The sequence below is a fragment of the Oncorhynchus mykiss genome, chromosome 13, assembly GCF_057628025.1.
Source record: "Oncorhynchus mykiss isolate SJ-2025 chromosome 13, ASM5762802v1, whole genome shotgun sequence".
Lineage (NCBI taxonomy): Eukaryota > Metazoa > Chordata > Actinopteri > Salmoniformes > Salmonidae > Oncorhynchus > Oncorhynchus mykiss.
The window spans coordinates 71351426-71364281 of NC_143034.1; the positions used below are offsets into that span (position 1 = coordinate 71351426).

Below are 12856 nucleotides of genomic sequence, written 5' to 3' on the forward strand. Positions count from 1 at the left end.
TCACTACTATTCTACAATGTAGAAAATAATACAAAATTAAGAAAAACCCTTGAATGAGTAGGTGTTCTAAAACTTTTGACAGGTAGTGTACGTCACTCAATTCAGTACTTCCTAGTTCCATGTATCAAACTGTTATTTCAAACATTAAAACTAGGAAAATCTAGGTCCTCCCAAGTGCCGCAGTGGTCTAAGGCACTGCATTGATCTCTAGCTGTGGTTCGAGTTCAGGCTTGACTTAGCCGGCCGCGACCTGTAGACAGGTGGGGGGACGCACAATTGGCTCGTGGTCTGGGTTAGGGAGGGTTTGGCCGGCAGGGATGTCCTTGTCCCATCGTGCTCTAGTGGCGGCCCGGGCGCAATACGTGCTGACACGGTCGCCTCTCCCAAGTCCGTACTGGAATTGCAGCGATGAGACAAGACTGTAACTACCAATTGGATACCATGAAAACATTACTGGAAAGTTTAATAAATTGTGACAATAAAATAATAACAAGGGTTATAATACCGATATTAAAAACTCAATGCCCCCTTTCCTAAGAATACTTTAATCATCCGGGAAAAAATGAAATAATGGCAATAGAAAAATAATAACTCATGATCTACAGCAATCCTTTAAGTGGACGACAGTTGTTGTTGTTTTTTAACTTAGGCTGCTTAATAAGTGACAACGAACAACAAATGTATAAAGATAACTTTATTCCATTACTCAACAATATGAAAGCAGATCTAATTAAATGGAACAATCTTCCGATACATTTTACAGGTAGAATAAACCTCTTCAAAATGCCATGGCTCCCAAAGTTTTTGTATTTATATTCGGTAATACCAATTACCGTGGCGAATACGTTTTTTTAAGTGTATACTCGGTCATTACAGACTTTATGGGCAAATAAAATTCATAGAATAGAAAGGAAAGTTTTCCATCTTCCTAAATTTGAGGCTGGTTTTAACCATCCAGACTTGGAATTGTATCAACTCGCTACGCAAAGCTTTTACTTGCGACATTTAGTTGAATACACTAAAGATGAACAATGGGTAAATATTGAAGATGCGAATGCTCATCCCCGGAATTGTTCTACATGTTTATTTTCAAAGGATAAAGCTAAGAACATTAACAACTTCACAGATAAGAACAATATAACAATATGGAAGAAAATGTAACGTATTCTACAAGAACCAACATCACTCCCTAAAAACACAACCTTATGGAACAACTCTTGGAAAAGCTTTTCAGAATTCACCGATAAATTGGTCCACATGGAAAACTAAAGGCATAGAAACTGTAAATGACTTGGTAACAGGAAAGAAATGACATCATTAAAAAGTAAGTTTGGACTAACCAATGTAGATGTTTTGAAATACATGCAACTTAGAAGTTACATGTAAAAAAATGCAATTTGAAATCGTTTGGACTTCAGAGCAACCTTTAAAAAAAAAAAAATCCGAAAATTATGTTCATATGATAGAGGGAAGAAAACCTTGCAGAGAGCCTATCCAACTGACTATCTCCTAGGAAAAAAATACAAGCTCTAGGAACCAAGAATTAAAAAGAATTGACGTTGACACAAGAAGGAGGGAAAGTTGGAACATAACTAACGAAATTATGCTTAATCCAGTATGAATTAACGTATAGATATTTTTGATACAAGAGACAGAATTCACATATTCTTCAGCACAAGGGCAGAGTCATGTCTTAAGTGTAAAATTAATAATAACTCAATAATCCAGGCTTTCTGGGAATGCTATAAAGTCCAAAAGTTATGGACGGAGCTAGAAATTTGGCCTTCAGAAGTATTACAATGTAAACTTACTTTTAATCTGTCTGTCTGGACATTTCAAGACATGGCATATGGGGGGGTAGTGAGATACCCAATGGGCTGGAAGATTCTCTTCTCATCACTCATCTTGAAAATATGTATACAAAAAACATAGAAATCAATCCACCATCACTAACACAATGGAAAAATCTAATGATTTATTATTGAAATGTTGAAATAGCCTGGGCCACCGAGAAAAACAAATGGGTACAATTTAAGGCCAATTGGCAAACAATAATTCAGGCACTAGGGATGGGCATGTGAGCATGCAGGTCTGGGCAGATGAGACGTAGTTGTTGTTCTAGGGATGGGCATGTGAGCATGCATGTCTGGGCAGGTGAGACATAGTTGTTGTTCTAGGGATGGGCATGTGAGCATGCATGTCTGGGCAGGTGAGACATAGTTGTTGTTCTAGGGATGGGCATGTGAGCATGCATGTCTGGGCAGGTGAGACATAGTTGTTGTTCTAGGGATGGGCATGTGAGCATGCAGGTCTGGGCAGATGAGACATAGTTGTTGTTCTAGGGATGGACATGTGAGCATGCAGGTCTGGGCAGGTGAGATGTAGTTGTTGTTCTAGGGATGGGCATGTGAGCATGCAGGTCTGGGCAGGTGAGACGTAGTTGTTGTTCTAGGGATGGGCATGTGAGCATGCATGTCTGGGCAGGTGAGATGTAGTTGTTGTTCTAGGGATGGGCATGTGAGCATGCAGGTCTGGGCAGGTGAGACGTAGTTGTTGTTCTAGGGATGGGCATGTGAGCATGCATGTCTGGGCAGGTGAGACATAGTTGTTGTTCTAGGGATGGGCATGTGAGCATGCAGGTCTGGGCAGGTGAGACGTAGTTGTTGTTCTAGGGATGGGCATGTGAGACATAGTTGTTGTTCTAGGGATGGGCATGTGAGCATACATGTCTGGGCAGGTGAGACATAGTTGTTGTTCTAGGGATGGGCATGTGAGACATAGTTGTTGTTCTAGGGATGGGCATGTGAGCATGCATGTCTGGGCAGGTGAGACATAGTTGTTGTTCTAGGGATGGGCATGTGAGCATACATGTCTGGGCAGGTGAGACATAGTTGTTGTTCTAGGGATGGGCATGTGAGCATGCAGGTCTGGGCAGATGAGATGTAGTTGTTGTTCTAGGGATGGGCATGTGAGCATGCAGGTCTGGGCAGGTGAGACGTAGTTGTTGTTCTAGGGATGGGCATGTGAGCATGCATGTCTGGGCAGTTGAGACATAGTTGTTGTCCTAGGGATGGGCATGTGAGCATGCAGGTCTGGGCAGGTGAGACGTAGTTGTTGTTCTAGGGATGGGCATGTGAGCATGCAGGTCTGGGCAGATGAGATGTAGTTGTTGTCCTAGGGATGGGCATGTGAGCATGCAGGTCTGGGCAGATGAGATGTAGTTGTTGTTCTAGGGATGGGCATGTGAGCATGCAGGTCTGGGCAGGTGAGACGTAGTTGTTGTCCTAGGGATGGGCATGTGAGCATGCAGGTCTGGGCAGGTGAGACGTAGTTGTTGTCCTAGGGATGGGCATGTGAGACATAGTTGTTGTTCTAGGGATGGGCATGTGAGCATGCAGGTCTGGGCAGGTGAGACGTAGTTGTTGTCCTAGGGATGGGCATGTGAGACATAGTTGTTGTCCTAGGGATGGGCATGTGAGCATGCAGGTCTGGGCAGATGAGATGTAGTTGTTGTTCTAGGGATGGGCATGTGAGCATGCAGGTCTGGGCAGATGAGATGTAGTTGTTGTTCTAGGGATGGGCATGTGAGCATGGAGGTCTGGGCAGATGAGATGTAGTTGTTGTTCTAGGGATGGGCATGTGAGCATGCAGGTCTGGGCAGGTGAGATGTAGTTGTTGTTCTAGGGATGGGCATGTGAGCATGCAGGTCTGGGCAGGTGAGATGTAGTTGTTGTTCTAGGGATGGGCATGTGAGCATGCAGGTCTGGGCAGGTGAGATGTAGTTGTTGTTCTAGGGATGGGCATGTGAGCATGCAGGTCTGGGCAGATGAGATGTAGTTGTTGTTCTAGGGATGGGCATGTGAGCATGCAGGTCTGGGCAGGTGAGACATAGTTGTTGTTCTAGGGATGGGCATGTGAGCATGCAGGTCTGGGCAGGTGAGATGTAGTTGTTGTTCTAGGGATGGGCATGTGAGCATGCAGGTCTGGGCAGGTGAGATGTAGTTGTTGTTCTAGGGATGGGCATGTGAGCATGCAGGTCTGGGCAGGTGAGATGTAGTTGTTGTTCTAGGGATGGGCATGTGAGCATGCAGGTCTGGGCAGGTGAGATGTAGTTGTTGTTCTAGGGATGGGCATGTGAGCATGCAGGTCTGGGCAGGTGAGATGTAGTTGTTGTTCTAGGGATGGGCATGTGAGCATGCAGGTCTGGGCAGGTGAGATGTAGTTGTTGTTCTAGGGATGGGCATGTGAGCATGCAGGTCTGGGCAGATGAGATGTAGTTGTTGTTCTAGGGATGGGCATGTGAGCATGCAGGTCTGGGCAGGTGAGACGTAGTTGTTGTTCTAGGGATGGGCATGTGAGACATAGTTGTTGTTCTAGGGATGGGCATGTGAGCATGCAGGTCTGGGCAGGTGAGATGTAGTTGTTGTTTCTGTGCGGCTGTAAATGGTTGTTCATATGTATACATTTGTATTTGTTGTGGGAATAAAATAAAACATGTTATAATATTTAATACAAAATATTATACAAAAAAATAGTTCAGAATTGTTTCTGTAATTCGCCTGCTTATGAGGTTAGGAAGACCTCAAAGAGGCTGGCGACTGAGTGCATACGGTAAAAGATTCCGAAGGGGAGTCCGATATTCACAACAGCCGCCCACATGGTGAACTCGTAAAACTCTGCTCCAATCGTGTTGTCAAACTGGGGGCGGGCGCCAAACGCCGGCATGATCCAGAGCTGTCAACGGAAACAGAGTAAAGATGTTCAGTCCAATCTTTCAACTTAAACATACTAGTTAGGATCATACTCTACTATGATGTATTGTACGGTAGAAATAACTAGTAACCCCATTTGGCTCATGAGCAAGTTATGGAAACATATATTTGTTTTACTTTAAATGATGGATCAGCAGTTTCATCTTATTTTCGAAGTACCTAGGGTGTTGACGTTTATTCCAAATGCTTCTCCCCAATTTCGTGGTATCCAATTGGTAGTTACAGTTTTGTCCCATCGCTGCAACTCCCATACGGACTCGGGAGAGGCGAAGGTCGAGAGCCGTGTGTCCTCCAAAACACAACCCAGCCAAGCCACACTGCCTCTTGACACAACGCCCACTTAACCTGGAAGCCAAACGCACCAATGTTTCGGAGGAAACACCGTACACCTGGCGACCGTGTCAGCGTGCATTGCTCCCGGCCCGCCACAGGAGTCGCTATTGTGCGTTGGGACAAGAACATCCCTGCCGGCCTAACCCAGACAACACTGGGCCAATTGTGCCCCGCCTCATGGGTCTCCTAGTCGCGGCCAGCTGCCACAGAGCATGGACACAAACCAAGATCTCTAGTGGCACAGCTAGAACTGTGATGCAGTACAGCTAGCACTGTGATGCAGTGCCTTAAACCACCGCGCCACTCAGGAGGCCCTAGTTTTATCCAAACTTAATAAAAACTGTTTGGGATGAAAGGACAACATCCTAGGTTAACAAGCCCTTTAAAAGAGCCATTTTGAAAAGGACAGTGGTGGGTACTCAGTAGGCTACTCACAAGGATGTTGCAGAGCAGCAGAAATGCACAGATCTCCTTCAGGGCCCTCCTCTTCCAGGTCAGCCTATGGCGCTGAGGAAGGGGGGAGCTAGAAGGAGCAGAAGGAGCAACATGCATACTGTGAACTGTGAGGGCCGGGGACGTCTTGGTCTCCATGAATGTCCCTGGGAGGTTGTGTATGTCTCTATGGGCTTGGGCTTGAAGGACGTATGGGTTTGTGAATACAGAGGCCCGGTGCATGTCTTCGTGGAAGGGCTCACGATGCAGGCCCTCGATGATGAAGATGTTCTGCAGGCAGAGCTGGATCACAGTGAGCAGGGAGACAGCCAGGTTGAGAGCGTTGAGGTGGCCCTCGGCCCCCGTTGCCACCACAGCCACGATGGTGAAATAACAGATGGTGAACTGTCCGAATGAGGCGCCGATCAGCAAGCCTACATCCAGGCTCCGTGTGGGGTTCTTCCCCGACACGTGGTCCCTCTGGTCCAGCCGGTAGATGGCGCAACCAGCCACGGTCGAGACGGACATGAGAGTCACAGCCACCGTGTTCATCACGTAGTGTATCACCAGCGCCGTGTCACGTTTCCCCGGGTCCCCCGACTCCACGTCCACCTCGTAGATGACGAAGGTTCCCAGGCCCGCCACCAGCATGACCAGCCCGACCGCAGGCCCCACCAGCACGTCCTTCAGGCGGAAATGGAGCGCGTGGTGATTGTGCTCGTCTACCAGGCGGCCCACGTTCTTCCACATGACGTAGGCCATGGCCGAGGCAAACAGGCTGTACTCGATGTTGAAGGGGTACAGGTAGTAATAGGCCTTTTCTAAGACAGCACAGGCAGAGTGGCTGCAGTTACAGCTGCTGGATCCACCAGGGGCTGAAATAAAATCAATCTGAGGTGATGTTTTGTTATGTTGGTTGGTTGTATTTCATAGGCTTCGGTAATTCTATTTAAATACAGTAAATTCAGAAAGTAAACTAATAATGTATTTTATTTTATTGATCCTTTATTTAAACAAGGAATTCCCATTTCAGTTTACATACTGAATTGAAATGGAATTGAACCCTTAAACAAGGAATTCCCATTTCAGTTTACATACTGAATTGAAATGGAATTGAACCCTTAAACAAGGAATTCCCATTTCAGTTTACATACTGAATTGAAATGAAATTGAACCCAACCCTGTAGTATTTCACTTAGATTTTCTAGAGAGAAGATTCAACAACACAATGTTCTCTACCTCTGATGTCATAGGAATGTGTGCTGTTGTCGTCCTCTGGTGGAACAACAGTCTGGTGTATGGACTCCTCTGTGACTGCTGCCATCCACAACATCAGATTGGTAGACAGAGTCAACATCAGCCCACAGCTTCAAGACGGAAACACAGGAGTTCAGAACAGAATACTAACTATTTGTATATCCTATTTAATTCTGTAAGAATAGAATATAACATAACATAATAAATAAGACTTTATGCTTCCCAAGGGGAATGTTAAATGTCCAACCATCAATTTACATAATTAAATGGTAATACATTCAGTTATACAGTAGCAGTTAGTTACCCTCACCGAGTTATGTTCCGTTGTAGCTGTACACAGTCTTTAGCGTGGAGCCAGAGGAAGTATGTCTGAGAAAGATACAATGATCACCTATACTTGCATTTTTCTCACCAGCCAAATCCCTCAGTGGTTTCCTTAATGTCATATCGCCTAATGGAAGCTCCATTTGAGATGTCAGAACTTGTGTTCTTACTTGGACAAGTATGAATACAGCTTGTACGACAGGGAACGCTATCTTCACAGCAGAGTCACAGTGCAGGTAGCCTACGTAGTTAGCAATCTTAAACACGTCCATAATCAGACTGCATAAGCCAAACAGCACCAGTCCACCTAGAGAAAAAAACAATGAAATCCAAGTAGAAATAATCTCACTCATTAAAAACAATGGGTGAATGTAAAACTTTGCCTAGGTATAGTGAATGATACAGTGCCTTGCGAAAGTATTCGGCCCCCTTGAACTTTGCGACCTTTTGCCACATTTCAGGTTTCAAACATAAAGATACAAAACTATTTTTTTGTGAAGAATCAACAACAAGTGGGACACAATCATGAAGTGGAACGACATTTATTGGATATTTCAAACTTTTTTAACAAATCAAAAACTGAAAAATTGGGCGTGCAAAATTATTCAGCCCCCTTGAGTTAATACTTTGTAGCGCCACCTTTTGCTGTGATTACAGCTGTAAGTCGCTTGGGGTATGTCTCTATCAGTTTTGCACATCGAGAGACTGAACATTTTTTCCCATTCCTCCTTGCAAAACAGCTCAAGCTCAGTGAGGTTGGATGGAGAGCATTTGTGAACAGCAGTTTTCAGTTCTTTCCACAGATTCTCGATTGGATTCAGGTCTGGACTTTGACTTGGCCATTCTAACACCTGGATATGTTTATTTTTAAACCATTCCATTGTAGATTTTGCTTTATGTTTTGGATCATTGTCTTGTTGGAAGACAAATCTCCGTCCCAGTCTCAGGTCTTTTGCAGACTCCATCAGGTTTTCTTCCAGAATGGTCCTGTATTTGGCTCCATCCATCTTCCCATCAATTTTAACCATCTTCTCTGTCCCTGCTGAAGAAAAGCAGGCCCAAACCATGATGCTGCCACCACCATGTTTGACAGTGGGGATGGTGTGTTCAGCTGTGTTGCTTTTACGCCAAACATAACGTTTTGCATTGTTGCCAAAAAGTTCAATTTTGGTTTCATCTGACCAGAGCACCTTCTTCCACATGTTTGGTGTGTCTCCCAGGTGGCTTGTGGCAAACTTTAACCGACACTTTTTATGGATATCTTTAAGAAATGGCTTTTTTCTTGCCACTCTTCCATAAAGGCCAGATTTGTGCAATATACGACTGATTGTTGTCCTATGGACAGAGTCTCCCACCTCAGCTGTAGATCTCTGCAGTTCATCCAGAGTGATCATGGGCCTCTTGGCTGCATCTCTGATCAGTCTTCTCCTTGTATGAGCTGAAAGTTTAGAGGGACGGCCAGGTCTTGGTAGATTTGCAGTGGTCTGATACTCCTTCCATTTCAATATTATCGCTTGCACAGTGCTCCTTGGGATGTTTAAAGCTTGGGAAATCTTTTTGTATCCAAATCCGGCTTTAAACTTCTTCACAACAGTATCTCGGACCTGCCTGGTGTGTTCCTTGTTCTTCATGATGCTCTCTGCGCTCTTAACGGACCTCTGAGACTATCACAGTGCAGGTGCATTTATACGGAGACTTGATTACACACAGGTGGATTGTATTTATCATCATTAGTCATTTAGGTCAACATTGGATCATTCAGAGATCCTCACTGAACTTCTGGAGAGAGTTTTCTGCACTGAAAGTAAAGGGGCTGAATAATTTTGCACGCCCAATTTTTCAGTTTTTGATATGTTAAAAAAGTTTGAATGTCGTTCCACTTCATGATTGTGTCTCGCTTGTTGTTGATTCTTCACAAAAAAATATAGTTTTATATCTTTATGTTTGAAGCCTGAAATGTGGCAAAAGGTCACAAAGTTCAAGGGGACCAAATACTTTCGCAAGGCACTGTGTCTGTTACGGACACCAGTATCCTGTGTGTGTATCCTGTGTTCTTTTCTCTCCTTTTCCCAATCACAGTTAATTTCCCTTGGTTTAAAAACCCCATCAGTTGTTTGCTCTAGAGCTCAATCTCTCTGTAATGCCATGTCAGTAGGTCTCTCTGTTTCACTCTCTCTTTGTGTATTGACCTCTCTTTTGTTTGAGCACCTCCATAGCACTTTGTCATCACCTGTGAGTATTGTTTTTGGTTATGGTGTTTGTGTTTGATTGCTGGTGGGAAAAGGGGAAACTAAGACAAGTCGCCCATGGGCATACACTACTCGTAGGTGAACTTTGTTAAATACACTAGTTAGAACTGGGCGGACCACCCACTGTATTTTTGGTTAGTTAGTTAGCTGTTGTTAAAGTAGGCTAGTCTAGTTTAGGGGTGTTTTTGAATGCTTATTGTTTCTTTCCTTGGGTCCAGCTCAGCCCCTTTTCCTGCTCCCCCCATTACCGTGTGTTTATTAATAAACCCTGAGTTTGACGGTAGATTTCAGTTGTCCTGGTTATTTCGCTCTCACTTTTACTTTGTCACTATTAGAATTTGCTTGAGTTATGTTACGGGTCTCAATACCATCTCCCCTAGACTGTCGGGCCAAAAGGGATTCGTAACAATATCCTATTAGAATAGAACTCTTCCCCAATCCAAAGAGGAATTATTAATGTCCAGTGATTTTAACAGAGAGATTATTCATGTCCAGTGATTTTAACAGAGAGATTATTCATGTCCAGTGATTTTAACAGAGAGATTATTCATGTCCAGTGATTTTAACAGAGAGATTATTCATGTCCAGTGATTTTAACAGAAATAAATATTATTAAATGGATGCTCCGGCATTTTGGCAATGAGGCCCTTAATCTACTTCAATCAATCACATGTATTTATAAATCCCATTTTACATCAGCAGATGTCACAAAGTGCTGAACAGGAACCCAGTCTAAAACCCCAAATAGCAAGCAATGCAGTTGTAGAAGCACGGTGGCTAGGAAAAACAGCAGCAGGCCAGGGCCAACTACTTCCCCAGAGTCAGATGTACTCTTGGATACCATGTCCAGTGATTTTAACAGAAAGAGAGATTATTAATGTCCAGTGATTTTAACAGAGAGGTTATTAATGTCCAGTGATTTTAACACAGGGAGAGATTATTAATTTCCAGTGATTTTAACAGAGGGAGACATTATTCATTTCCAGTGATTTTCAGGGGAAAAACAAAAACTGTGAACTCTGGAAAAGTTTCTGTAATTTAGCAGCTGTAGACCAAGAAGATCAGAAAAGTGTCTTCTCTTACCCCTGAGCCACACAGGCCCGGCATAGCTATCCTTGTAGAGCACGGCATGATCTTCCCTGGATGTGTAGATGGTGTAGTACAGCATCCAGGCAGTGGTGAGGATGATGAGGACGATGAGGAAGATCTGCAGGTTGATGGCGTTGATCTTAACGTTGTTGAAGACACTGCCACTGACCAGAGCAATACCTAGGATCAGGACGTTGAAAGTGATGATGCTAGAGAGTAGCCAGCTGCGGTTACGGCCCCTCTCGCTCACCATGCCCCTGCTGGTCGGGAAGACGTCGCTCCCCCTCCTCATACTCCCCGCCTGGACTCCCAAGTGGATGGAACACTGGGTGGAAGGGAGGGTGGGCCTGGTGGGCGGGGGGGATATGTAGCCCTCCTCAACTGCCATCTCAGCTTCAGATGTCATCTTGCTGGATTTGCATGAAAAGAAGCCAAAGGTCAAGTGCATGATGTTTCTCATTCTGCAAAGGTCTAGTCCACAGTTTGTTTGTGATTTGTTACAATCCAAGCTCGCTCTGTTCAAAATGTCATATCCTTTCCAAAGGTAGAAAATCTAATGAGTTCAGAAAGTATGTCTGTTCTGATCAGAGTTGTGTGAACACCTAACCATCCACTCAAAGGCTCTGCCTGTATAAGGAGGTCCCTCCTTCCCGTAACCCAACTTCTAACCTCATTTCATCATCAATGTCAAGCCCATCAGGGATATGACATTGTTTATCATCAGAAGCAGTGCCCCACCCATCATGCTCCTGCTGTAACGATAGACCACGAGGGATACGAACCATAGACCACAATGGGGGGTAATTTACAATTACACATTAACACAGGAACCAGCATCACCCTTCATGTCCTGAAGTGGTTTAACAGAGCTGGAATGTTGGCTTCATTATATGATGGGGCCATAAAGGCCACTAGGGACAATAGCTCATCTGTTCACCCCCTTTCTTTATGACTCTGAATGGCCCTGAGGTTGACAGGAAATCGAAGACAAACACCTTAGGCAAATCAGCTGACCACCTTGATTATCCCTATAAAATACATCACTTGTTTAGAGACGTCAGATCAAGTTTTTAAGAGGCACGGCCACACCTGTTAAATGAATTATCCTGAATGGTGCAGTGGTCTAAGGCACTGCATCTCAGGGCAAGAGGTGTAACTACAGTCCCTGGTTTGAATCCAGGCTGTCACATCCGTCTGTGATTGGGAGTCCCATAGGGTGGCGCACGATTGGTCCAGTGTCGTCCGGGTTTGGCTGGGTTAGGCCGTCATCGTAAATAAGAATGTGTTCTTAACTGACGTGCCTAGTTAAATAAAACAAACAAATGAAAAGGGAGCAGTTCAGTCATCTTCAGCCAATACATCCAGCCTTCAACATGTTCTTACAGACTATATTCTTACCTCCTCGTTGACTGATATATTGAATTGTGTCCATTTTCTGTTTTAGAAAGATTTGCACATATATGAAAAGATAGATGGTGTCATCTTAAAAGGAATGAAGTGGTGGATAAAGTGCTCAGCCATGTGCTCCTTGTCAGTAACAACCGCATCATCAACATTATGGGACATGTTCTCCTTGTCAGTAACAACCACATCATCAACATTAAGGGACACGTGCTCCTTGTCAGTAACAACCACATCATCAACATTAAGGGACATGTGCTCCTTGTCAGTAACAACCACATCATCAACATTAAGGGACATGTGCTCCTTGTCAGTAACAACCACATCATCAACATTAAGGGACATGTGCTCCTTGTCAGTAACAACCACATCATCAACATTAAGGGACATGTGCTCCTTGTCAGTAACAACCACATCATCAACATTAAGGGACATGTGCTCCTTGTCAGTAACAACCACATCATCAACATTAAGGGACATGTGCTCCTTGTCAGTAACAACCACATCATCAACATTAAGGGACATGTGCTCCTTGTCAGTAACAACCACATCATCAACATTAAGGGACATGTGCTCCTTGTCAGTAACAACCACATCATCAACATTAAGGGACATGTGCTCCTTGTCAGTAACAACCACATCATCAACATTAAGGGACATGTGCTCCTTGTCAGTAACAACCACATCATCAACATTCCGGATAGCCTGACTGCATTTATTTCTAATTTGCCTGAACGAGAGCCAGTCAGCCTGAGTATGCTTGTGCTGAGCGATTTGCCAAATAGAATTCTTGAGGTGGAGTAACTCTACCAGATCACGGTTGAACCAGGGGCTGAACCTGTTTTTAATTCTTATTTTCTTTATGGGCACATATTTGTTAACGATACCACTGAAAATGTCAAAAAATAAGGTCCAAGCATCTTTGACAGAGGAGATCAAGCTGATTCTGTACCAATTTACAGAGGCCAGGTCATGAAGGAAGACTTGCTCAATAAAGTT

General features: G+C 44.1%; 1 protein-coding gene across 1 annotated transcript; it reads right to left on the reverse strand.

Moving 5' to 3' along the window:
- Nucleotides 1–3709: 3709 nt before the first annotated feature.
- LOC110487088 (proton channel OTOP2-like) lies at nt 3710–11146 on the reverse strand. The gene is made up of 6 exons (XM_021559012.3): nt 10451–11146; nt 7289–7425; nt 7105–7163; nt 6777–6904; nt 5541–6412; nt 3710–4734 (listed from the first exon to the last, which is right to left on the reverse strand). Exons 1-6 carry the CDS (start codon nt 10914–10916, stop codon nt 4564–4566), a joined length of 1833 nt encoding a protein of 610 aa, XP_021414687.3. The 5' UTR covers nt 10917–11146; the 3' UTR covers nt 3710–4563.
- Nucleotides 11147–12856: the final 1710 nt, after the last annotated feature.